The sequence below is a fragment of the Cebus imitator genome, unplaced genomic scaffold (genome assembly GCF_001604975.1).
Source record: "Cebus imitator isolate Cc_AM_T3 unplaced genomic scaffold, Cebus_imitator-1.0 Scaffold36, whole genome shotgun sequence".
In the NCBI taxonomy this organism is placed as follows: Eukaryota; Metazoa; Chordata; class Mammalia; order Primates; family Cebidae; genus Cebus; species Cebus imitator.
Genome location: NW_016107351.1, coordinates 3,425,885 through 3,448,259, shown reverse-complemented (window position 1 = coordinate 3,448,259; position 22,375 = coordinate 3,425,885). Strand labels below are relative to the sequence as shown.

General features: G+C 59.1%; 1 protein-coding gene across 1 annotated transcript; it reads right to left on the bottom strand.

Moving 5' to 3' along the window:
* Nucleotides 1-5,098: 5,098 nt before the first annotated feature.
* Nucleotides 5,099-10,064, bottom strand: CBX8 (chromobox 8). The gene is made up of 5 exons (XM_017524958.2): nucleotides 9,881-10,064; nucleotides 9,439-9,482; nucleotides 9,193-9,258; nucleotides 9,002-9,068; nucleotides 5,099-8,509 (listed from the first exon to the last, which is right to left on the bottom strand). Exons 1-5 carry the CDS (start codon nucleotides 9,947-9,949, stop codon nucleotides 7,628-7,630), a joined length of 1,128 nt encoding a protein of 375 aa, XP_017380447.1. The 5' UTR covers nucleotides 9,950-10,064; the 3' UTR covers nucleotides 5,099-7,627.
* Between the last annotated feature and the right edge of the window lie 12,311 nt (nucleotides 10,065-22,375).

Here is a 22,375-nt window from a genome sequence, read left to right as displayed (position 1 = left end):
CAGGCCTTCAGGGGTGACTCTGGGCTTCCAGGAGTTGGAGAAATGAGGGTGTCTCGCTGGGTGCCTGGGCTGACCAGACTCCTCCCCAGCAGCCAGGTCTCTCCAGACCCTGAATCGGTGCCTTTCTGTTTACCAGCTACTTCAATCCCAAAGTTCGAATCTGCAGATACCTTACTCCCAGCCACTTTGCCTTCTTACTGTGTTGCGTGTTTTTCCTGGTGCTTAAAGAGTGTGTGTACGTGTGCAGGGCAAGTGCCGCCACCGGGGAGCTGCACCAAATGCTCAGACTTGGTTGTCTTTATGTTTACCAATAAATAAAAGTAGACTTTTTCTATTTTTATTTGCTGCTATTTGTGTGTGTGTCACTGTCTGTCTAGGTATCTGGCACATCTGACAAGATGCCTTGTTGCTTTGTCCTGAAGGTCCCACAGGAATGGTGGCAGTGTGTGTGTGTGGAATGGTGTGTTAATCCCGTCCTGTTGGCTCCTGTGTTGAACAGGAAGCAGTGGCCAGTCTGCCTTCTTCCTTACAGGTGTTGGCATATTTTTCTATGTATATATTTTGTACCAAAAAAGAGCGTTCCTTGTTTGGGTTACACTCGGAATTCTGATCTAGCTGGAGAGGGCTCTGGGCTGAGACGTTTCATTAAGGGGAGACTTTGGGGGAGGATCAAGCTTTGAACCAAAGCCAATCGCTGGCTTGATTTGTGTTTTTTAATTAAAAAAAAAAAAAAAAAAAAGGCCAAATCATTCATGTATGCCACTTCTAATTGCTTTCAACTATGGCTGTTCGCTTTCTTAAAAGAGAACGAAAATAGATGTGTTAGCGCCTTAGGAAAGGGTCTGTGTTGAAACAGGACAGCCACCCAGGGCCCACACTGAATTGGGATCAACCAGTTCAAGGAAATGCTTCCCCCAGAAGGCCCCTCATGGTGTGGGGAAAGGGAATGGAGTTGGGGACAGGTAGTGCATCTTATGATTCTGTGGGTTTTCTAGCATTTTGGGAAACTAGCTTAGGTTGCAAGATTTTTCCAATTTTTAGACTGATGTTAATTTATTTTGCCAGGGAAACACAGCAAATGGCGCCAGAATATTTTTGTCCTTTTGTTGACTCTTAGTATTTCAATAAATTTTTTTTAAAAAACTTTTGGCCTGGTGTACATCATGAATGATCCCTGGAAACACAATCGACTCTGCTCTTTTCCTTTCTTGAGGCAAAATAATTCATCTGGCCATGGCCTGAATACTGGTGGCAAAGAAAAATCAAAGAGTAGCAGGGTGCGGTGGCTGACACCTGTAATCCCAGCACTTTGGGAGGCCGAGGTGGGTGGATCACCTGAGGTCGGGAGTTCGAGACCAGCCTGACCAACATGGTGAAACCCCATTTCTACGAAAAATACAAAATTAGCCAGGTGTAGTGGCGCATGCCTGTAATCCCAGCTACATGGAAGGCTGAGGCGGAAGAATCACTTAAACCCAGGAGGAGGAGGTTGTGGTGAGCTGAGATTGAGCCATTGCACTCCAGCCTGGGCAACCAGAGCAAAACTCTGTCTCAAAAAGCAAAAGAAAAAGACTTTGGGAAAAGATTGGCCACTTGCATAGGGTGCAGAAAAATATGTTTTTCTAAGCAAGGGATGGGGGAGCTTAAGAGTCTGTATACCAACGGTTCACAACAGGGAACAATCTGGCATCCCAGGGGGCACCTGGCAGATCTGGAGATCCTGCTTGTCACGCTGTGGGGTGGGTGCCACCGGCATCTAGTGGGTAGGTACCAGTGTCCTGAGGTGCACAGGACAGTCCCCATGACAGAAAGAAATGATCCTTCCCAGTATGTCAGTAGTGCTGAGTTTGAGCAACTTAATTAATGGGAAAAAGAAACGACGCAGGGGTGGGAGGCAGGGGCAGTGTCGCCGGCATCTGGTAGGTGGAAGTCAGGGATGCTGGGATACATAAACTTACTTTGAGACTCAAAGGAAACCAAAACTCTCCCTCTCCCCACCCCCACGGTATCCGAAGATGCTGTGTCGGAAAGCCACTCCACCCCTCGAAGCCACCAGCCACCGTCTGTGCTAATGCTTTACAAGGAAACAGCCATAAAATTCCAGGGGAGTCACTGTGAGTTAGCAGTTACCGCAACTCCTAACCCAAGGCTCGTGAATAAAGAGGTGATTTGCTTATTATAGAACCTTCCTGGAGCCCTTAAGGCTTGCACCAACCCCAGCATGAATTTATTCATAAATTCCAGCCTCCAGGGAGAATAGAGCTTCTTTGAAGTCAAGAGAGAAGCTGGGCCTAGATGCTGCGGCCACTGGGTGAAAAACTACGCGGGGCAAGGCCTGAATCTTTTGGTTCAGAAGAGGGCTCCACTGTAAATGGAAATGTGACCCCAGCACTAGCCGGCTCTAGGAAGGCCTGCCAATTCGACATCAGACTCGAGGCTGCTGCTGGCAGGCTCTCTTTTGTTGCCTTCGGAAGACTCTGGCTGTTTTGTTTTGGAGCAAGTGGGCAGGGGCGACCCCAGCGAGCCTGTCCTCTGGTTTATCAGAGCTGCAGAAAGGGGCTGGGACCTCCAGGAAGGAGCAAGCTGGCGGAGCAGGAATAGGCGCGGCCCCGATGGGGAGCCAGGATTTCGGGACAGCCCATTTCTACAGGGATTCCGCCAGACGGGTGCCGGGCCGGGCTTGCTCGGCCTTTGTCAGCTTCTGCGCTGCTGATGTGATCGCCTAATCCAGTGCCCCGCAGAAGAATAGGCTGGGCTGCCAGGGTCCCCACCCGGCTCCAGGGCCCGGCCCCATGGCCGCGACCTTCCGGAGGGCGCCGGGAGCGATGGGTGCAGAGGGGCTGGGAGAACGCTGACCCGGGCGGCTGGACCTCCTTCCTCGCCTCCGCTCTCGTGGCTCGAGCGCCGAGCCTCAGGGAGGATGCAGAGGGGGCGCCCGTGGCAGTGGGCGCCCAGCGGTGCCTTTGGGTGGGGAGAGATGGGGCTTTCTCTGTTCGGGTTCGGAACCAGAAAGGCACTGGCCCCCCGAGGGGAAGGGGTGGGCGCCGGCCACCCGGGCCGAGGCCGCCACCTGCAGAGGGCGCGCGCGTCCCACCAAGGTCGGCCGCCGGCCCTTCGGACGGACGGGGGAAAAGCCAGCCGCGGCTCCAGGGTGCCCGGGACGCAATCGCGCCACCTGCAACCCGGCCACCTCCGCCTCCGAAGTCTCAGGAGGAAACCCCCGACCCAGCCCGCAGCCCCTCTCGCAGCGTTCAGGACCCGAGGCTGCAGGCGGAACAGAACAGAATGGACGGAACAGAATCACGCAGGGCCCTGAGCCGCGCCAGTCTTGGACTTCAGTTGGGTCCGAGGCTCCTCTGGGCCTGAAGGGCTTTCACGTGAGAAGAAGAAACCAGCACAGGAGCCGGGGCCGGGTATGTGCGACGGCGGCCCGGGCGCACAGTACGGCGCCTAGATCAGGGTGGTGCCAAGCTAGCATTGAAGTTACGGAAAATAATCCGATCCGACACTGTAGGAAGAGCAGGAACCTTCCAGCCCAACCAATGTTTGTGCGGGGCCAGGTTCCCCGCCGCGGTGACCACACAAGCCCGCCCTGTCCTAGGGACGCAGGGTCACCGGTCTGCCCTGAGGCCGCGGCGCACATCTGGTATCTGCAGCTGTGGGGGGTTCCCCGGGAATCTGCCTGCCCAGGAAACGGAAATCCGCGAAGGCGCTCCTCAAAGCCGAGGCTGGTGATGGCCAGCGAACCCGAAAAAGGGGCAGGGTCGGCAACCTCTTATCTGCTTAAGCAGGAGCCCATGCCACTGCCCCACACACCCACGAGTGGAGGCGGGAGGGAACCCAGTCCGAGCGGCCACCGTCGCGGGGCCACCCCACCCACCTTCCCTTGACGCTCCCTGCCCGCGCGGAGACCGCTTGTTGCGGCGGGGGCAGCCTAGGGCGAAGGACTTTGACGCCTGGCGGCCAGGACTCTCCTCGGCAGGCACCGCGGGCCCTCACGTCGGAAGGAGACACAAGGCTCTGTGACCCGCCGCCCTGGGCCCGGGCCCCAGGAGCTCCTCCTGTCCTCTCGCGCCCTCCCACACCGGTCACAGCTGGGGAAGGGGGAAGCTCCGCCAAGGGCAGGGCCACTGACTCCTCGGCAAGCGGACAGAGATGCTTGAGCGACCCCGGTCCCCGTCCCTCCCGGCGGGCTGTACGGGAGAGCCCGAATCGCGGCTTCTGGGCAGGGCGGGGCACGATGCAAGCAGAACTGGGTTTAGTGCGCGGCCTCTTTGGGGATGCCGAGGGTGGGTGGCCCTCCTGTGCCGGCTTCACGACCCCGCCCCCGCTGCTATGAAGTCTGCGGCCAGAAAAGGCCAAGAACACCTCCCTCTCCACCTCCACCCCGCACTCTGCTCTGCCCGCACCGACCTTCACCCATCGTTGGGGTTTAGGCCCGCCGAGGAGACCTGGGCCGGGGAGGCTGCGGGGACTCGGCGGCGGGGGAGCGCAGGGCTGCAGCGCCGAGGCTCCAGGTTCACTAATCACATCAGCAGCGCTCTGCGCCGGCTCGGAGCAGGCAGTTGCCTAGCAATACCCGTGAATTCAATTCCTCAATCAATAGGCGCGAGGCTCTGCATTTCGGGGAGCGCTAGCAAGGTTGCATGGGTCTAGGGAGTGGGTCTCACGACAGCTCCGAGGAGCAGGCCCGGGAGGCTGTGGGCAGCGCGGCGACGCCCCGCGGACTCGGAGACCAGACACCTCTGGCCTGGGGGTGTGGCGCGCTGAAGGAACCCGCCAGAAAGGGGAACCCCCGACCCCAGGTGCATCCTCCGGGGGTCCCCAGATTCTGCCCAGGTCCGGAAGAAGTGCAGCCAGTAGGTGCGGAGAGACAAGGCTTCCCCGGGACAGGCTGAGGAAAGTCGTACCCCGCGGCCTCCCACGCCCACCTCTATCCCAGCTGGGTGGGTTCCCCAGTTGGGGAATGGCCTTTTCAGGGACCGTTCCCCCACCGATGGGGGCGAGGATGGGGCCGGGAGACGGAGTAGATCCTCTCCTCCCGGGATGCCTCTTCCCTTTGCTCGGGGAAAGAAAAAGAATAAAACCAAGACATGTCTCTATTTACAAAGTATATATTTAAACACGTAAAAAGCAATATTGGATACAGACATTCACGACCGCAGAAGATAGGTACTGAAGCTTCACTCTTGAGCTGAGGCGGAGATCGATTGGAGATTTGTACAAATCTTAGAATTAAATAAACCCAACAGCGCACACATCCTGTGCGGTTGCAGACTCCCAGCCACACGGCCCCCGGCCCCTGCCCACCCACCCCCCAGGTCAGCGTCGCAAGAGCGAGCGAAGAAGACACACACGCACGGCCACGGACAAACAGCAGGACTAGGGCGGCAGGGACAGAAATAGGCTGGCTGGAGGAAGGTTCCAAGGGAAGGGGCAAAGCCCCAGGAAAGGAGGGACGTGGGAGTGAAGGACAGGCGGGTGAGAAGGGAGTGAAGGCGGCGGCCAGGTGAAGACGCGTGTCCCCCAGTCCGGTCCACTCGGTAACAGACATGCCCTTACAGGGAAGTTTCATCTGAAAATAGCGTCAACATTTAAATAGATACACTCAGTCAACGGCGCTTTTTTATACAAAGTCTAAAATACCAGTTTTACAAATGTGAGCAGATAAAAATCCCCACTCCAGGGACTTCTCTTTATAGGCGCAATTTGATATTCAAAAACAACCACAATCCTGTAGTACACCGTTTCCCTCCTGTCCTCTCTTTAAAGGCAAGAAAGTCTGGAGGAGAGAGAGGCTGAGAAGCCGGGAGTGCGGAGGAGGAGGCTGGGGTTCCCTCCCAGCACCCCCCACCCCACGCGAAGCTCCCCACCCCCGACTTCCGCCTCGCTCGCCCCGAGTCTGTGCTTTCTCTGGAGCGCAGGGCCCCCGCGCCCCTCCCTCGACAAGCGAAGTTAGATACTCGCTGGCCCTTTAAGGGCGGGGAGGGCGGGGAGGCCGCGGCATCCGTGCTCCCAGGCACCGGGATGGAGTGGAGGGGACTGATTTGTGCTTTTGAGTCAAAAGATGGGCGCGCGTTCTGGGCCCTCGGAGGGGGAGCGGTCAAGTCCGCCGGGCAGGGGCTTCCCGGGCCGCGGCCGCGTCCCCACTCCCACCTCCCGCTCTTCCCTCCCCGCTTTGGCGGAGTTTGAATGTCGAGTTCAAATAAAGAACACTGCGAATCGAAAAGGCCTATAAATTATAGCTTTTGCTTTTAAGAAGGACGGGGGGAAAAAAGGGAAAAGCAAAAGTTCTGATGGGCATTCTTAGATGAAACCCCGCCTCTCCCCTCCTTCCCCTGCCCCGCCGGAGCCGCGGGGGTGAGTCCAGCCCCAGCTCCGAGCCCCGAGGCCAGGTCCTCCGCCGCACTCCAAGCCTGGCCGCGGCGAAAGACTGCGTGCGAAGCCGCTGCTCCCAGCAGCGCCGGCCGCCGCGCCTCCCGCCGTGGGTTCCGCAGGGTGGGCCTGTCTGGCCGTGTGTCCATCGCGGAGCTGGCGGCCCGCCCTCCCCAGGCAGGGAGGCTTGTCCAACTCTTCCTGGGAGGTGGGGGCCGCCGTCTCTTCTCCTGGCAAAGCTAGAGGACGCGAAAAGGAAAAGTCCACCCCAACACTTTTCTTGTAAAACAACTGTCTCGAACTCTGAGCATTGACACGCAATCCTCCCAATTTATCCTGGCATTTCGGGAATGTAAACAGATTCGCTGGATTTCTTTTCTTTCTGCGGAGTAAGGAAAGGAACGAGGGAACGGGGAGATTTTATCCACATGACATACACACGATCTGCGTGTACCACACACACCCCTCCCTAAAGTGCATTTCCTGGTGTGGTCCTGGGAAGAAACCGCCTGTCCCTGCCCGCCGGTGACTTTTTAACTTCAACATCACACACGAAAAGCTTATTCAAGTTAATACTTTTTTCTCCCTAATAGACTTCTTTACCTTAAAAAAAAAAAAAAAAAAAAATTAAAAATAAAAAAAAAAAAAAAAAAAAGAAAGAAAAAAAGAAAAAAAGTAGAAAAAAGGAAAACAGACTGACCCCACCCCCCTTTTTTCTGATTGGGGAGCCAACCTTTTGTTGGCCTGCCTAGCCAATGGGAAGAGAGAGCAAATCTGGGCCTGGCCTTGGTGCCAGGAGTCTGGCATTGGGCTGTGGGAGAAGGGAGGAGGGGTGGGTGGGCAGGCCAAGCCCCTCAGACATTCCCAGAAACCTGTACCCAGGCCCCCAACTTCCCTAGGGCCCTGGGGCAAGGGGGCCCCTCCTGCCCCAACTCATGCGGCCTGCCCCAACTAAAGCACGATGAGAGTCTCTCTCCTTTAAATAAAACAACTTCAAGAGTTGAAATATATATATTTAGATATTTTTCTTAAATAACATATTTACATCTAATAGAAAATATAACTCTAGAGATAATCTTTCCAACAAAAACTGAGGGGGAGGAAGGAGGGATGAAAGGGGCTAGTGGGGGTGGGGGTGACATCAGGGATGGGAGCAGCCAAAGGCCACATCCCACCCAGAAATAAAAATCGCTATGCCAAGCTCACGCTCACTCTCTCCCCTGCTCTCGTCCTGGGCACACCAACCCGGCATTCATCTTTTCTCTTTAAAAAAGCCTTGGTCCGTGTTACTTTCCTTAATGGTGACGGTCAAAAAGTTTGAGGTCACATCCGTGACCACCACCTTCTCCAGGTTAGTCAGGGAGGGGCTCCAGGACTCTTCCTCCGGGTCCCCCAGGATTCTGGCCACGGGGATCCTGGCGATGAGGGAGGGCCTTCCCCCCTGAGCCCCCATGTCCCGGTACAGGCCCCCCACGGAGCTGGGGGGGCCTGAGCCATGTCGGACCCGGGCACCACTGGGATCCAGGGCACCCTGGCCTTTGGTCTCCAGGAAGGCACCCCTGTGCTTTATCACCCTGGCCGGGAAGGTGTCCACAGCCAGCTTTCCCGTGGCCTCGGCTGAGCTAGGGCTGGTCACACCACACTGCACCAGGTCCGAGTCCTGCCTTCGGGCCAGCTGGATCACGCTGTGGCCGGCTGGGAACTTTCCTGCCCCGGAAGGGGCGTCGTCCATCTTCCTGCCCTTGAGGTACTCTCCGAGGCCAGCGCTGGGTTCGCCCAATGGCCTCTGTGAGGGGTCCGGGAGCTCCTTCCGGGGCTTGGGGCCTCTCTTCTTGGAGCTGTCCCCTGGCGAGCTGGGCTTGTCATCCACTCGGCTGGCGCCCCGCTCCCGTTCCCTCTCACGTTCCCGCTCCCGCTCCCGGTCCCGGTCCCGGTCCCGAGGGGGCTCTGCGCGGCAGGTGCTGCTGGTGCTGGTGCTGCTGGCTGGAGGGGACAAACCCATGTTCCGAAGGCCCTCTCGGGCACGCGAAGTGGAGGCCAGGTCCTGGGGCGAGCGGCCAGGGTAGGGGATCCGGATACCCCTGGCTGAGTCACTTCGGAACTCGTAAGTTTTGGCCTTTGCCTTGGCCTGGGCCTGCAGGGGAGAAGATGGTATCCAAGAGTGGGGCAGGGCCCTGTCCTCCTCCACACGACTCCTCCTCCAGCCCTGCCCTCCTATCTTTACCCTTTGATACCTGGGAATTTCTACATGGATATATGGGTGGGTGGGTGGCTGGGTGGGGGGATGGCTGGGTGGGGAGGTGGCTGGAGCTGAGATGTGGCAGAATGGGGGAAGGGGTAGAAGGTTTGTCTGGAAGCAGTCATTTGCAAAAAGCACACATTTTACGTTTGATTACATATCCATTTGGGATGGGGGGAGGGTAAAGGAATTCTAGTGTGGCCAAGCCCATTTCCCCAGACACGGCTTGGTGCTGCCACTGACTTGGTGACATCTTGTCAGGGAACTCCTTCCTAGATTACAAATAGGCAACATGTGTGGTCACCCCATTGGCTCACAGCCCTCAGGGTCCCTTCCCACGAGTAACTCAACAACATTGTGGTCCACCACTGGATAGTGCCAGCCTACCTTGAGGAGGAAGGTTTTGGGTTTGGGTCCTCGCTTTTTGGGGCCATAGAGCTCCATCTCTCTTTCCCTGGAGAAAGGAGGGAAGGAGAAAGGGTGCGTGAGAAAAGAAAGCAAGTGGGACTCTAGAGCAGCTGGAGAGAAGCACTCTACTTGTTTCTAAGTGAGGGGCTGGGACTTGGAAGGGTCTGTACCTTTCCTCAAAGGCCGCAAGCAAGCGGGCATCCAGGATGTTTTCCTCCGGTTCCCATGTGCTGTACCTAAAGGGAATCAGGAAGAAGTGGGCATCAGTCCCAGGAGCAGGGTGAGAGCCGAGGGTGTATGTGTGTGTAACTTTTCTCGTTGCATTGTATTGTATTTCAACATAAAGGCAAAAAGAGGAAGAAAGAAACCTTCTGAATTAACAGTCTGGGGTTGAGAATTGCATACAACCTACTTACTTCTGCGACCATCCCTTCCATTTCACGAGGTATTCCATGCGTCCCTGCGGGTGCAAAGGGGATAATGTGTGTGCATGGAGAGAAATGCATGCCGAGGATACAAGAAATGCATGCGAAAATGCATGCACCAGATGAATGCTCGAAACCCCGCCGCAAAAGGCACGCGCCCACTGCATCACCCCTGCACCTAACGCTGCACAAAGTGCATGCACCGGCATTCATCCCCCACCCCGCCCCCCACCCATGCAATCCGTGCATCGCTGCAAGTCTAAGGAAAGCGCTGGGGCTCAGAGCCGCCGCCGCCGCCGCCGCCGCCGCCGCCACGGCCGCGGCCGCTGCTGGGACCTGGGGGAAGGGAAGCTGGGCTGCAGCAGGGGGAGGGAACCCGGGCCGGGAGGGGAGGGCCCGGCCGCAAGGAGGCCCAAGGCCCGGGGGCACCTACTTTCCGTATGCGCCGCTTCAGGAGGGCTTCGGCCGCGAACACCCGCTCCCCCACCGCTGAAAGCTCCATGTTGACTCGCCGCTTCCCCCCTTGGCCGCTTCCAGGAGCAGAAAAGCAGCAGCCAGCGCACGACAGACCATAATACTCTCCCGCTGACGTCAGTTCTCCTCCCCCTCCCCGCGCACTCGCTCCCTCCCGCGGCCCCCCTCCCGCGCTCCTCGGCTCGGCCCCCTCCCCTCCGCCCAGCGCTTCCTCCCGCCCCACGTGTTGCTAACGACGTTGCTAAAGCCGAGCGGCCGGAGGCCTGCGCCCCCGCGCGCTGATTGGGCGAGCTCCGAGCCACGCCCCTCTCCCTGTCTCCCCCGCGTTGCTACGTGACCCGCGTTCCAATCGCCAGGGGGCGGAGTCCGAGGCGACTCCAGAGACTGAGCGCGCGAGTGGGAGGGGGCGCCGCCGGAAGTGACGCGACGGGGAGGGCGGGCCCGGCCGCTGTCAGTCTGCGGGGCCGGCGAGGGGGGCCGGCCGCTCTCTGTCCTCGCCGGGGCCCCCTCCCCCGCCACCAAGTAGTCCCTCCGGTGTTCGGCGTCCCCCACAGCTCTCGCTGGGATCCCCGCGGCGTTGTCAGCCTGGCTCCGCCCCTCGGCAGACCCCGGCCCGCCCCACCCCCACCGCCCAGGGCTCTCGCCGTCCCCTCCCCCCGCCGCCCGCGCCGCACAATGCACAATGCACAGGTGCTGGGGCGCCGCGGGCCGCGCCCGAACCCCGAGAGCCGGCGGCGCGCCCAGGGCCGGCCCCTCCACCGGTCCCCGGCCCCCGCCCCCGCCCCCCGCGCCGTAGCCCCGACCCCCGGTCTCCATGGCAACGCCCCCCTCCGCCAGCCGGGTCCCGCTGACAAATCAATGTGCCTGTGTCTCGGGCTCCCGTCGCGCGGCCCTGCCCTCGGCCACCCTCCGGGCCCTGCGAGCCGGGCTGGCTGGGGCGCTGGTCCCCGGCTCCGAAGCCGAGCACAGACCTGGTGGAGGCCGGGCTGTTGCCTCCAGACCCCGCAGAGGACGTCGCGCGGCTTCTTCCTGCCCCCGCCCCACCGTCCCCGACGCCCGCAGCCACCTGCCCCTGCCCTCAGCTTGCGCGGCCCGCCCCCGCCAGGCCCTGGTCAGAGCCTCGCCTGCCCTGGCCGCCCTCTGCCCGGGGCCTGGGAGGGCTAAGGGTATCTGGGCAGAGCCCGCAGGGGCTGGGGCGCGCGGCTGGGGGTGCGTCCGGCTTCCCCCGGACCCCACCGCCCTTCCCACCGTGCGCGGTAGACACTCTGCGAGAAACGCTGGCGCGGGAAGTTGGGGGACGCCGCCGGGTCCAGTGCGGGCTGGGCGAGAGGGTCTCACGCGCGAAGATGGCGAGCTCCTGGAAAGGGACAAGGGCCGGCCCCGGCTGCTTCGGGTGCGCACACACGCACGTGCACCGCCGACTCTGCTGCCAGCTCTGCTGCCGGTGACCCGTGGCGGGGCCGGCGCTGGGGACAGCAGCCGCACTCTGGGCCCAGCTCCCTCCCACCCTGTTCTCTTATTGCCCAAGCTCCAGATTACAACTCCTACTCCTTGGAACCCACGATTTAATTCAAACATCGATGATCAGCCGGACTGGAAGCGGTTTCCCTTGGCCAGAGCTGGGGTGGAAGAAAGGGAGGGTGAAAAAAGAGAGGCAGAGAGAGAACGATGGGAAGCGAAAGAGAAGCAGCCAAGGAGTCTGACTCGGAGGGGCAGGAAGCCCAGAGCGGAAAACTGGCCTCCTCTCCAAAGTGAGGCGCGCGCAGGCGGCGGCAGCCCCGAGGTCCTCGACCCGCGGGGCAGGCAGGGCGCTTCGCCCGTCTTCCCTCCCAGTCCTGACCCAGCCCCTGGAAACACGGGTTTCAGGTTTTGGCCTCGCTCCTAAACTTCACAAGGTGGCCTCCGGTCGAACAGTCCCATCTCTGGCCGTTCTGTCTGAACGAACAGCTCGTCGAGGACTCTCAGATCTCCGGGTGACCCTCGCAGGCCGTCCGTGGGAGGCCGCCGACGGGCGCGTCCTTAATCATAAAAAGTCATTCCCGGTAACAAATAGTTTCGTCGGCCGGTGCCAGCGATACAGCTGTTTCTGTTTAAGCTTAAATACTTTCCAACAGTTTGGGCAGTAAAAATAAAGGCGGCCTCAGCCGCCTGTAAGTGTCTGGTTTCCCCGCCCAGAGAAAGCCCACCCTCCGCCCTGGGCTCGGGTCGCTCTGCCTGTCCCGCCCGCCCCCTCTTGGAATCCGCTGCCTGCCGAAGGCAACGGCTGCGTGTCCGTCCCAGCCCCGCACCGGCCACCTGAGCTCCTCGGGCTGGCTCCAGGGCCACCGTGGAAGTGGGAGAGAGGGGGCCTTCCCGGAGTGGGCCGCGGTACGTGACCCGCCTGGCCTCGAGCCTTCCCCCCACCCCTGGCAAGCTCTCCCGCACCCGCGAAGAGCGGTGGTTTTCCTTCAGATAGAGTTTCTGGAGCTGGGTTCCCGGGGTTGTGCTTGCCCTTGATGCCTGTACAGACCGTGGGGTTTGCACTAGGCGTGCAGAGGGCGATGGTTTCAGTTTCACCCCGAAGAAGATAGCATTAGTCCTTTCTCCATGCGTTCTTTCCATTTTCCTTCCTTCCTTGCTTGCTTCCTTCCTTCCTCCCTCCCTTTTCTTGTTTCCTTCCTTCCTTCCTTCCTCCCTCCCTCCCTTTTTTCCTTCCTTCCTTCCGTGTCCCTCTCTTTCCACCTCATTTTCCCTTCTTTGCCTAAATACCTGTGAAACTTAAAGTGAAGAAATGAAACTCCTGATGCTGGCAGGTACGGCCCCCTCCTCTGGACAGTGTATTAGGTAATTAGCTTATTTTCCCCACCCAGTTTCCCACCCATCTTTGTGCCTGATGGCGATTATTTCAGAAATGCTTGCTCTGAACAAAATTACCGCTTGTGAAGAGTCTGAGTTTGCAAACGTCGGGGATTCCTGCAAAGCCTGTGCCAAAGGTGGAACTCGATTCAGACGGAAAGAAGAGGTATAGGATAATCTGAGGGCAGGTAGCCCGGCTCTTGTCAGCAGCAGACGCGCTCAGTCCCGCCAAGGAAGGCAATCCCCAACGGGACAGAGTGTGTCTCACCCCTGCCTGGCACACCCCCTTCCCTCCAACTGCCCCCAAGAGAGCAGCATTGCAGGGGGTGTGAAAACAGGTCAACGGGCAACCTCACTCCTGGACAGTTTGGAGACAAAGCGAGAGGTAGTGGTCTGAGAAATGGGAGCCCACCTCCGGGGTCTCGCTGTGTGGCTGTCGGAGGATGTCCTGTCTGCTGGGAGACAGTGCTGGGAGAGGGTGCTAGCATGCGTGAGGGTACAGGGGGAGGAGGTTTGCAGTCATTCCAGCCGGGTCTGAACCAGACCCAGAGGACAGGTCAGCTGGTCGCACGGTCTTAGGAACCCACAGAAAGAGGATCCTTGCTCCCCACCTTTCTTATCGAACCCCCTTCCCTGACCCACTCAATTCTCGCCACCTCCCTTTTCTCCACACAACCACTTTCCTGGTTCAAAGTTAGATAACTGCCTGTCCCACCTACACCTCCCAGGAGCAAACAAAGTTGTAAAAGACAAGACACGCTACTCAATCCCATCGCTTGGCGGTCCGCTGCAGAGGCTGCGGCTGCCGGGTTGGCGTGCGCCGCCTCTGCAGTAAATAAGGTAACTGCTTCCTATTACTTTAGCCCCATATGGCTGCAATTTGAGTGTCTTTAGAGACAGTGCGTGTGTTGGGGCGGGGGATGGGGGGAGTGAAAGTGGAAATCAAATGCTCTCAGATCGCATTTTTATGAAGGAAATTGTCGGCGGTTCTCTTAACAGCCGCCACCTCTCCAGAGACGAGCTGCCCCGTTTCTTTGTTTACGGAAATACGGGCGCCTACCCGCCTGGGGACACCTGCTTCCCAAACCCCTAGGTCTCCGGCCCGGTTCCGCACTCTTCTGGCGACCTGGGTGCACGGCCTGCGACTGCCACTCCCGACAAAGGGTCTGCGACCTGCTCCCGGGAGCCCGCCCTACCCTCGGCCTCAGCCACTCAAAGGTGCCCGGACTCTGCACTCGATGCTGCAGCCTCCTGAGAGCCCGGAGTTTGGGGGCCCTCTTAGGCTTCCCTGGGCCCGCGGACTCATCCTCCGGGAGGGAGGCTGGAGGCTGGAGGCTGGCGCAGTCTGAGGAGAGGGGCTGACGGGCCCCAGCGGGGCGCTGGGCTCCTGGGTCGCGGGCTAGGCCGACAAGCCCTAGCGCGTCCTGTAGTTCGAGGATGAGGCCGGCCGGGTTGTTTGGGAGCGTTTCAATTCCGCGGCTTGGCGGGCGTCGGACCTGCCCGGTCTTGGCCGCGGACACGGGCAGATTTGGAACCCAACCGTTTGCCTGCGGCGGCCGGCAGCGAAGTGAGCGCGGGCGGCTCCGAGGCGTGGCCTTGTGGCCGGTGGCTTACCTCCCGCGGCCCCGGATCCGGGCTGGCGTCCCGCAGCGCTGCTTCCCCCGACGCCGAGCTAGGGCTGGGCGCCTGCCGCCTGCTGTGGAAATGCCGCAGGGTGACCCAACATTCTGGAAACTGGTCCCAAGGCCCAGCCTGGGTGACCGGAAAGGAGGTGGTCCGGGATTCTGGCCTTGCTTCCCTCTGCTAGTTATTCCCAGGAGCAAGAAGCTCCCACCTTTTCTGTCCGGCTTTCTCCTCCCTAGGAGACATCCACAGCTCCTCCTTGCTAGAGAAGCACTAGAACCGGGTGCAAAGGGGCTGCCTGCTCTACAGGAATCTCCCACGAGGCTGCGCACATTCTAGAAGCCAGAATTCTGCCTTAAACCCCAGAAACTGAAATCAGGCCACCTTTCTTCCCCTCCACAGGGGAAAATACCCCCTCAGAGTTAAGCAACATCTGTTGCTTAACTAGTTGCCCTATGTCTAGTGCCTGTGTTATCCCAGTTAAGATTCACAGCAGCCAGGTAAGATCAGTTCTACTACCCCCATTTTCTAGATGAGGAAAGCGAGGCACAGCGGGGACCAAGTCACTTGCTCAAGGGCACAGCAGGGGTTCTGCCCGAGAAGCCCGAAGCAAAGCCGGACGCCCAAGCCCCTAAAGCTCCATGGCGGGGGCATTGGATCCTCGTGAATTTCAGCTCCTCCAAGGCTTGAGGAAGAAATCCAAGAAAGGTCCAGTGGAGCCTCCTGGGAGCGTAGAGCAGTGCTCCAGCAGGAAGACTCTCAGAGCCCTCGGCAATAAGGATGAGCTGAAACAACAGAGACAGGAGGGAGTTCTAGGCGCCAATTTAAGCCAACTGGAAGCTGGACGTTCGTGGGCAGTTTTGCTTTTTCTTTATGGTAGAACACAGTGGCTAAAAAGGTGGGTTCTGGGGTCAGCCTGCCTGGTTTCCAATGCACTTGCTGGCTGTGTGCCCTTGTGCAAGTTACTTAACCTCTCTGTGTTCCAGCTTCTATAACTATAAGAAAAGGAATATTAGTTTGTTTTCCCAGCAGAGTCCTTGGGGGGTCCAGTGGGACATGGACGAACCCCCACACTGTCAGCCACAGGCAAACGTTCAATGAATGTCCATTATTAGTTACTGTTGTTGCTGTTAATTGGTGTTTTGAGACTAGAACAAGCTCATGGGACCTAGTGATTCTGATGTGAGTGACTTAGCCCGGGGTGTCCCTACTTCCCCATGAGGGGCACGCCCGGAGAGGGCCTCGGCACACACCCGTCCGCCCTGGGAAGCCGACGGTGTGCTGTTTAGACGCGGTTTTGATTCATTCCTCGGGTATCTGCCCCTGGACCGGTTGGGCCGCGTGGGCTCACTGCGAAAACGCGCGGGCGTCCCCTCGGAGCGCCGCGGCCGGGCGAGCGGAGGGTCCGGTGCCACCGGAGCACGCGCACAGCGCCCGAGCCAGCACGCATGCGCGCCGCGGGCAGGCCCCATTCCCCCCAACCCCCTCGCCCCCTCCCCGCAGACGCACGCCCGAACCCCCGACTGCTCCCTTGGGGAGCAGAGAGGGGCGGTCCGGAGCTTGGCCGGACCACCGCAGCCTGGAAGGAGTCCGGGAGTTCTTGGATTTGCGCGCTCAGTTCTCGCGGTCTGGGGGTAGGGGCTCAGACGGGGCGTACTGGGCACAGCCAGGGGCGGGGACTGCGAGAGGCGAGGGAAGGCCGCGGGTCAAGGTCTTGGAGTCCCGTCCGAGAGGAGGACGTTATCAGAAACCCCCAGCCCCAATCCCGCCTGGAGATGCCCGGGGCGGGCAGACTGTAGCGGCGTCAGCCCGGGATCTGACCGCTCAACGCGTGGGCGGTAGCCTGTGGTTCCAGATTCCCCAGGTGGAGAGTTTGATCCCAGGTTCTGCCTGCACGGACGGCCTTGGCCTGGCGGTTACGGGCCACGGCCCCTGCGCGCCCCTCCTCCCGTGACCCAGCCCATGGGAAAGGCAGGGAGCACCAACCCTCCCACGGGAAAACGCGCGGTGAGGCTGGGCGAGGCGAGCAGTGGTGGCAGCAGAGCCTGTGCGCAGAGAGGCAGCCGGACCTCCTGGGATCCCTTGAGCCTGAGCGCCGCCAGGGTGGGCACACCTGCCTCCAGCGATGCTGGATGCCACAGTCCTCCCTTCTCCTCCTGGACCCCACGAGGCTCTCCAGAGTCCCAGGGAAGCTCCAGGGACTCTTCGGACTCCGTTTTCTCATTTCCTACCCCGCCCCCATGCAGAAGGAACTGAAGTGACTTTTTTGCTGGGACGCCTGGACCTCAAGCCAGTTCCAACGTGGAGGTCTCCGGGCCAGTGTCGTTCCCTTGCGAGGCTGTTCTGGCCAAGAGCCACAGTCCAGCTTCCCCTTTCAGAGCTCAGAAAACCCTCAGTACCGGAGCCTGCCGGGTCATTCGAGGAGGCACAAGCTGCGGAGGCCAGCCTCGGGCCTCGCAGAACCTCGGGGAACAGAGGCGTCTGCCCGGCCGCCCACCCTCCGCGACAGTGGGCCACGCGGGCGGCGAACCCGAGGACAGACGTTTGGGAACCGACCGAGAAGACGCGACGGTGCCCGCGAGGTTCTGGGCGAAGCCTCGGCGTCCTCCACGGCGGTCGACGCCTTTCCCCGCAGCCCCGGTGAAGGGTTTCCTCGGGGCACCCCCGGCCGCTGTTCCGGGAGGAGGCGCTGTCTGGGACCCGACCCGGCTTGGCTGGCGTCGAGGCTCCGCGCACGCCCAGAGGCCGCGTTGCCGGTTCCGGGGCTGCCGGAAAGCGTGGGGCCAAGCGGCTGCTCTGTGCCGGCGCAAGCGCCTCGCTGCCCGGGCGGGACCTTGCTCTCTCCGGCCGCGCTCGGCCGAGGGACGGCTCAGCATCCCGAGGGCGGACGCTGACGGCCACCCGGCCGGGACACCCTCGGCCCGGGAGCCGGGATGGCTTTTCCCTCTGCAGCTGAAGCCTCCGATCGGCTTCCCCGCCCTTCTGTAAGAAATCAGACTCAGGGAACATGGTACCGTATTTACCCGCACAACTTCCTCCCTTGACATTTTGCACTCTCGAAGTTGGGGCAGAAGTAATTATGCAAACATCTGGGTCTGTCCCGCGCTACCGGCACCGTCTTATTCATCCTGAGAGCCGCACTCCCTCATTTGCATAATAATGGCTTATCTAGAATAACACAGCAATCAGAGACAAAATTAATTTTCCTCAGCTAGTCCTTGAGATCCCCAAAACGGAGGCTTATGGCAAGAAAAGCTGGTTTTGCAGAGGGTGTAGGGTTCCTGACCAGGACCGCCGAGAAGAGAGCAAGTTTAAAGCAGTGGAAATGTGATGTTCACGCTGAGTTTCTGTATTTTTCTAGTTTCAACCTCAGAGCTTAGTTACTTTTTGGCCAAACGGATGAAGGGCTAAACCACCGTGGAAGTCCCAGCAGACACCCCCACTTTCACCCCATCCATCCTGGGAGGCTCCGTGGCCCTTGAGGGAGAGACAACATGGACTGTGGCTGGGACATTGAGGGCAGACGTTCAATGTGGGGGGGGGGTGTGGAGAGGGTAGATTTGCAGCCTGCTGAGGATTAAGGGGGTGTCCTGTAAACCAGCTCCTGGGTCTGAGTCTGGACCCTCCAGGGACTCAGTTTCCCACTCTTTGAAAAGATCAAGACAGAACACTTCCTGCTCTGGGATGGTCGCCTCTGCCACCGTGACAGCAGAAGTCGTTGGATTCAAAGCAGAATAAAGGGGTGCGTGGGTGGTGGTGGGGCACATTATGTGCAGAAAACATCTTTTATACATTAAAAAACCTTCTTGATCTTTTTTAACATGAACAGGAGTGGGAGGAGAAAATCCACAAATAAGTATGGTAAGTGAATTTGGACGGGAACTGTAATTGCAGGACCACTTTCAGGGCAATTCCGGGCTCCAGAGAATTTTTGCAGCGAAACGTGTTTCCTCCGAGGGCACCATCCCCACTTTTGCAGTGCACAGGACAGAGCGTGAGAGGGGCGACAGAGGGCTCCGCAGCACCTCCCCTCACCCCTCTGCGGACGGACAGAAGAACGCCCTATCTCTTGGAAAAGATGGAAGTTTTACGTTTAATGAGAAGGTGCCCACTGTTCAAGCTTACAACTAAGAAGTTTGGTATCATTAAGTTCTTTTGTAAATGAACTTTTAAAAAGTTCGGGGTTGCAGGAGGAAGCCTAGGAAGGAATGGCTGTGGGGTGGAGCGAGCTGTGGGGTGAGACGGGCAGGGGGAGGGAAAATGGGTGGAGGACCCCAGTCCCACCGTCAGAGGCTGTTTTGGGGGGAAGGGAGGAGGGTGTCCAGGCGGGCCCTGGGAAAGGGGGTGTCTCTGGAGAGTCGGGCAGCTGGGCTGGGACAGGTAGGCCTCATTTCATCTCCTTCCTCTTCCCTCTTCAACTGTCCCGCCACCCTTTAGAGGCAGTCTCTGACTTCTTTACACCACCTTGATGGCGCAGGCTGACTTTAGAGGTATCATATCCTTTCTAATGTGTGTGTGTTTGAGAGATCCAACGTTCCCTAGGGGAAGGGGACACTCTGGGGGAGAGGCACCCCAGGATACCCAAAGACTCCAGCTGCCCCCAGGTATTTTCCCAGCCAAGAAAACTCAGGGGGAGTTGGGATTCCAGGACTTCCATTCAGTCCCAGTTTTCTACCTCAGTTTCTCCCTTTTGAAGAGTAGAGAGGACCCGGATGACTAGAAGAGAAGGTGGCCAGCAGGAAGGCCTGCTGGGGTCGCTGGTTCTCCTGTTCCCTGAAGCCTCTTCTTAGGTCTGCAGGAGAGGATCTCTGGCGGACCTCATTCTCCAGCCTGCTCCAGGCATTTTAGGAGTTCTGGGGGCGGGATGGCCAGTCCCTTGGGAAACTGTCCTCTCTACCTCACCCTGACTCCGTCCCAAGCTGAGGGGAGGGGTTGGACCTCTCTTCTTGAGGGGCACCAATCAGCCTGGAAGGGCCTGAGCAGTGGGAAGGGCCCACTGGATAGGTGCAGGGCACTGGGCTTCAGTCTTGGAGTGGTCCTGCAGCTCCTGGGTGAGTGACGGTGGGGCGGGTACAGCTCCCTCCCAGGAGTCGGGAATGTCTAAGCATATCTCCAAGTGCAACCCTCACTTTGTACCAGTCAGTGTGCGGTGGTATCCAGCTGACATGAGGGTGGGCACAGGTGGGCATGGGGGGATCGAGGGTCTTCAGGAGCAGGTGGGGGCGTCGCTAGCAGAGATGACAGAGATGTGAGTCCCAGGGTGATGGCATCAAGTGTAGGGAAAGAGAAGGGGAGAGAGACAGGGGTGGATGTCGGGCAGATGATTTGCTGCGGCAAGCCTGAGCCACTTTCTCCCACAGCCTCCCCAGCTGCTGCTTTCAACAGTGACTGCCATCCCCTTCAACTCGTGGGACTAGGAGCTCGGCAGAACCTGGGAAAGTGCCTCACATGCTTGCACTGCAATCAGATCTCTCTCCTGGAAATCAGCGTTCCCACGTGCAGAATGGGCCAGTTCTTGCCCATTTTGTCGCTATGACAGCCATCTGTAATGGACCCACAGATGAGTACTTTGGATCCCAGGAAAGCAGGACTCCCCACTCCACACGCACACACCTGCTGTTTTTCAAAGATGAGAAAGGAGTCCCAGGCTTGGTTTCTTCCCCAGCTTCTGTGGGTTCAGGCATCCCCTTCCCTGGAAGGAAAGCTTCTAGGGCTGTCTACACTGCAGTTCTGAGGATGCTCTGGGAAGTGGGTGTGTGAAAGGCTGTAGGGCCCTGGGCTGTCACAGGGGGCAGGGCAGGGCAGAGGATGAAGCTAGGCAGGACTGGAAGGGATTGTGAAGGGGTAGGAAAGGGGTTGGAGCTGATACCCACCAACCACTCACTAGGACATCTGCTAGGGGGTGCAGGGAATGCCTGCTTCTACAGTGGCTCAAATGGATGTGATGTGTTATGGTGCTTGTACTCCACATTGGTATCTAGCCTGGCACAAGAGGGTGTGCCAGGGTGCTAGGGGTGAACAGATGTAGCTACCACCCGCTGAGTGAGGGCTGCTCTGAGCCAGGCTTTCTGCTGGAGGCTTCTCGGACTCTGCTTCTTTCTATTCCTCATCACAGCTCCTAGAGGGAGGCTTATTCACCACATTTAAAGATGAAGAAACAGGCTCGGAGGGTTAAGTAACTTGTCGATGACCAAGTTGTCATGGGACAGAGCTCAACCTAAATCTGTCACCCCGGAGCTGAAGAGCCTAAGGGGAGGTTTCTGGGTAGCTCTTGCTGGTGTGGAACCAGGCACCTAGGGGAGCCAGGCATGGCTGTGCTGCTCTGCGGCTTGGGGCTTGGCATGAGAGAGCTGCCTGTGACAGAGTCGGTGGCTCTGGCCAATCCCAGCCTTTGGCGGGACCAGGAGCATAGCAGCCTGAGACCAGAGAGCCACTGTCTTCTCCAGCCTCTGTCCAGCTGCCCAGGAAGTGGGACAGGCTGAGATCAATGGTAGTCAACATCAAGTCCCCACGCTAGGGCTCCTGGGTTCCAGGACAGACAGCCCACGCCGATAAGGAAGTCTGTGTCTGGACTGCTGCTGAGATGCACCTGCACAGTGCAAAAGGCGGTGGATTGGGAATGAAAAGACAGCGTTCCCACCCAGGCTCGCTCTGCCCTGGCTAGCTGGGTTACCGTGGACAAGTCTCTCTCTTTCTCCAAACCTGTTCTCCCTGCAAAACCAGTGTTTGGAGCAGGCAGCCCTGGAGCCACCAGTCTGGTCTCCAGTTTGGACACCTCAGGATCATTTGTGTAGGCATATGGGTATTCCTGAAGCTTTTGGAAATACAGTACACAGAACCCTGGGGTTTGTGCCTGCCCAGGAAGCTGGGGACTCCTAGGAGGAGTGGCAGATTCCTGTTCCAAATACACCAGGTACTGGCCGCCATTTCCCCAATGATGCCAGGCCCAGAGCTACCAAATACCCACCTAGAAGACCCAGGACGGCAAGAGAAGCCCGGGAGGAAGCCCTGGGTGACTGGACCACCATTCCGAGCTCAACTCCAGCAAGGAACAATCCAAGGCGTGCTCCTCCCTCCAGCTCCACACTGCTGGCAGCATGGCTGCCGCGCAGACTAATTCCAGGTACATTCTATAGGTGGCATCATGCTACTGGAAATGGCCTCGTTGGAGGGAGAGGCTCTCTCAGCACCTCCAGGCACTGGGGATAGGAGGCGAGGTTGACACAATCACAGTCTCAACTGGATGGAGAAGGGCACCTGAGGGGCGATGGATATGTGCTGCGGGACAGTCCTCTCCATCTCAGGGGCCGCTGCTCCAGGTGCATAAGCTTCTTCTGTGCCATCCACTGGTGGGGACTTGGGACCTGTGAGTGTCTGGGAGTCTCTCCTGCCTGCTGCCAGCGGTGGGAGGTAAAGGCCTCAGTCTGCACCTGGTGGGGGTGCTGGGTGGGCTACCTCCAGGTTCACAACAGCATACACCCACACCACGGCACCGTGCCACCAGGCTGGATAAAAGAACTGGGTCAGGGCACCACGTGTCATAATCAGAGAGGCCCCTCCGCACTCCCTAAACATCCTGGGGCCACTCTCACCGTCCAGACCCATACAGAGGCAGCTCAGACTCCTCTTCCGCGGGCAAGGAGACCAGCTACAAGTGGAGAGATGGAAAGCAAGTGGGGCATCCTGTTTCAGACGGATATTGAGGTCGCCAGCACAGGCAGGCGGCAGTCTGACCAAGGCGACCAGGACCTCAGAAGGCTTCACCCTGGACCCACCACCCCTCAGGCAGAGAATCCCTGAGATGACTTCTTCCTCGACCAGATCTGGCCCTGATGGCTCCAATCCTCTGACCTGGGAGCGGGGGCTGTCCCCTGTCCCCAGCAGCCTCTTGTAGCCTGCCCTCAGGAGCAGGGCCGGCACAGCCACAGAGAAGAGAGGTGTGACAGCGACACCTCTCACCTCTCCTTTCCACCACCTGGCTGTCTCCAGGCCGCCC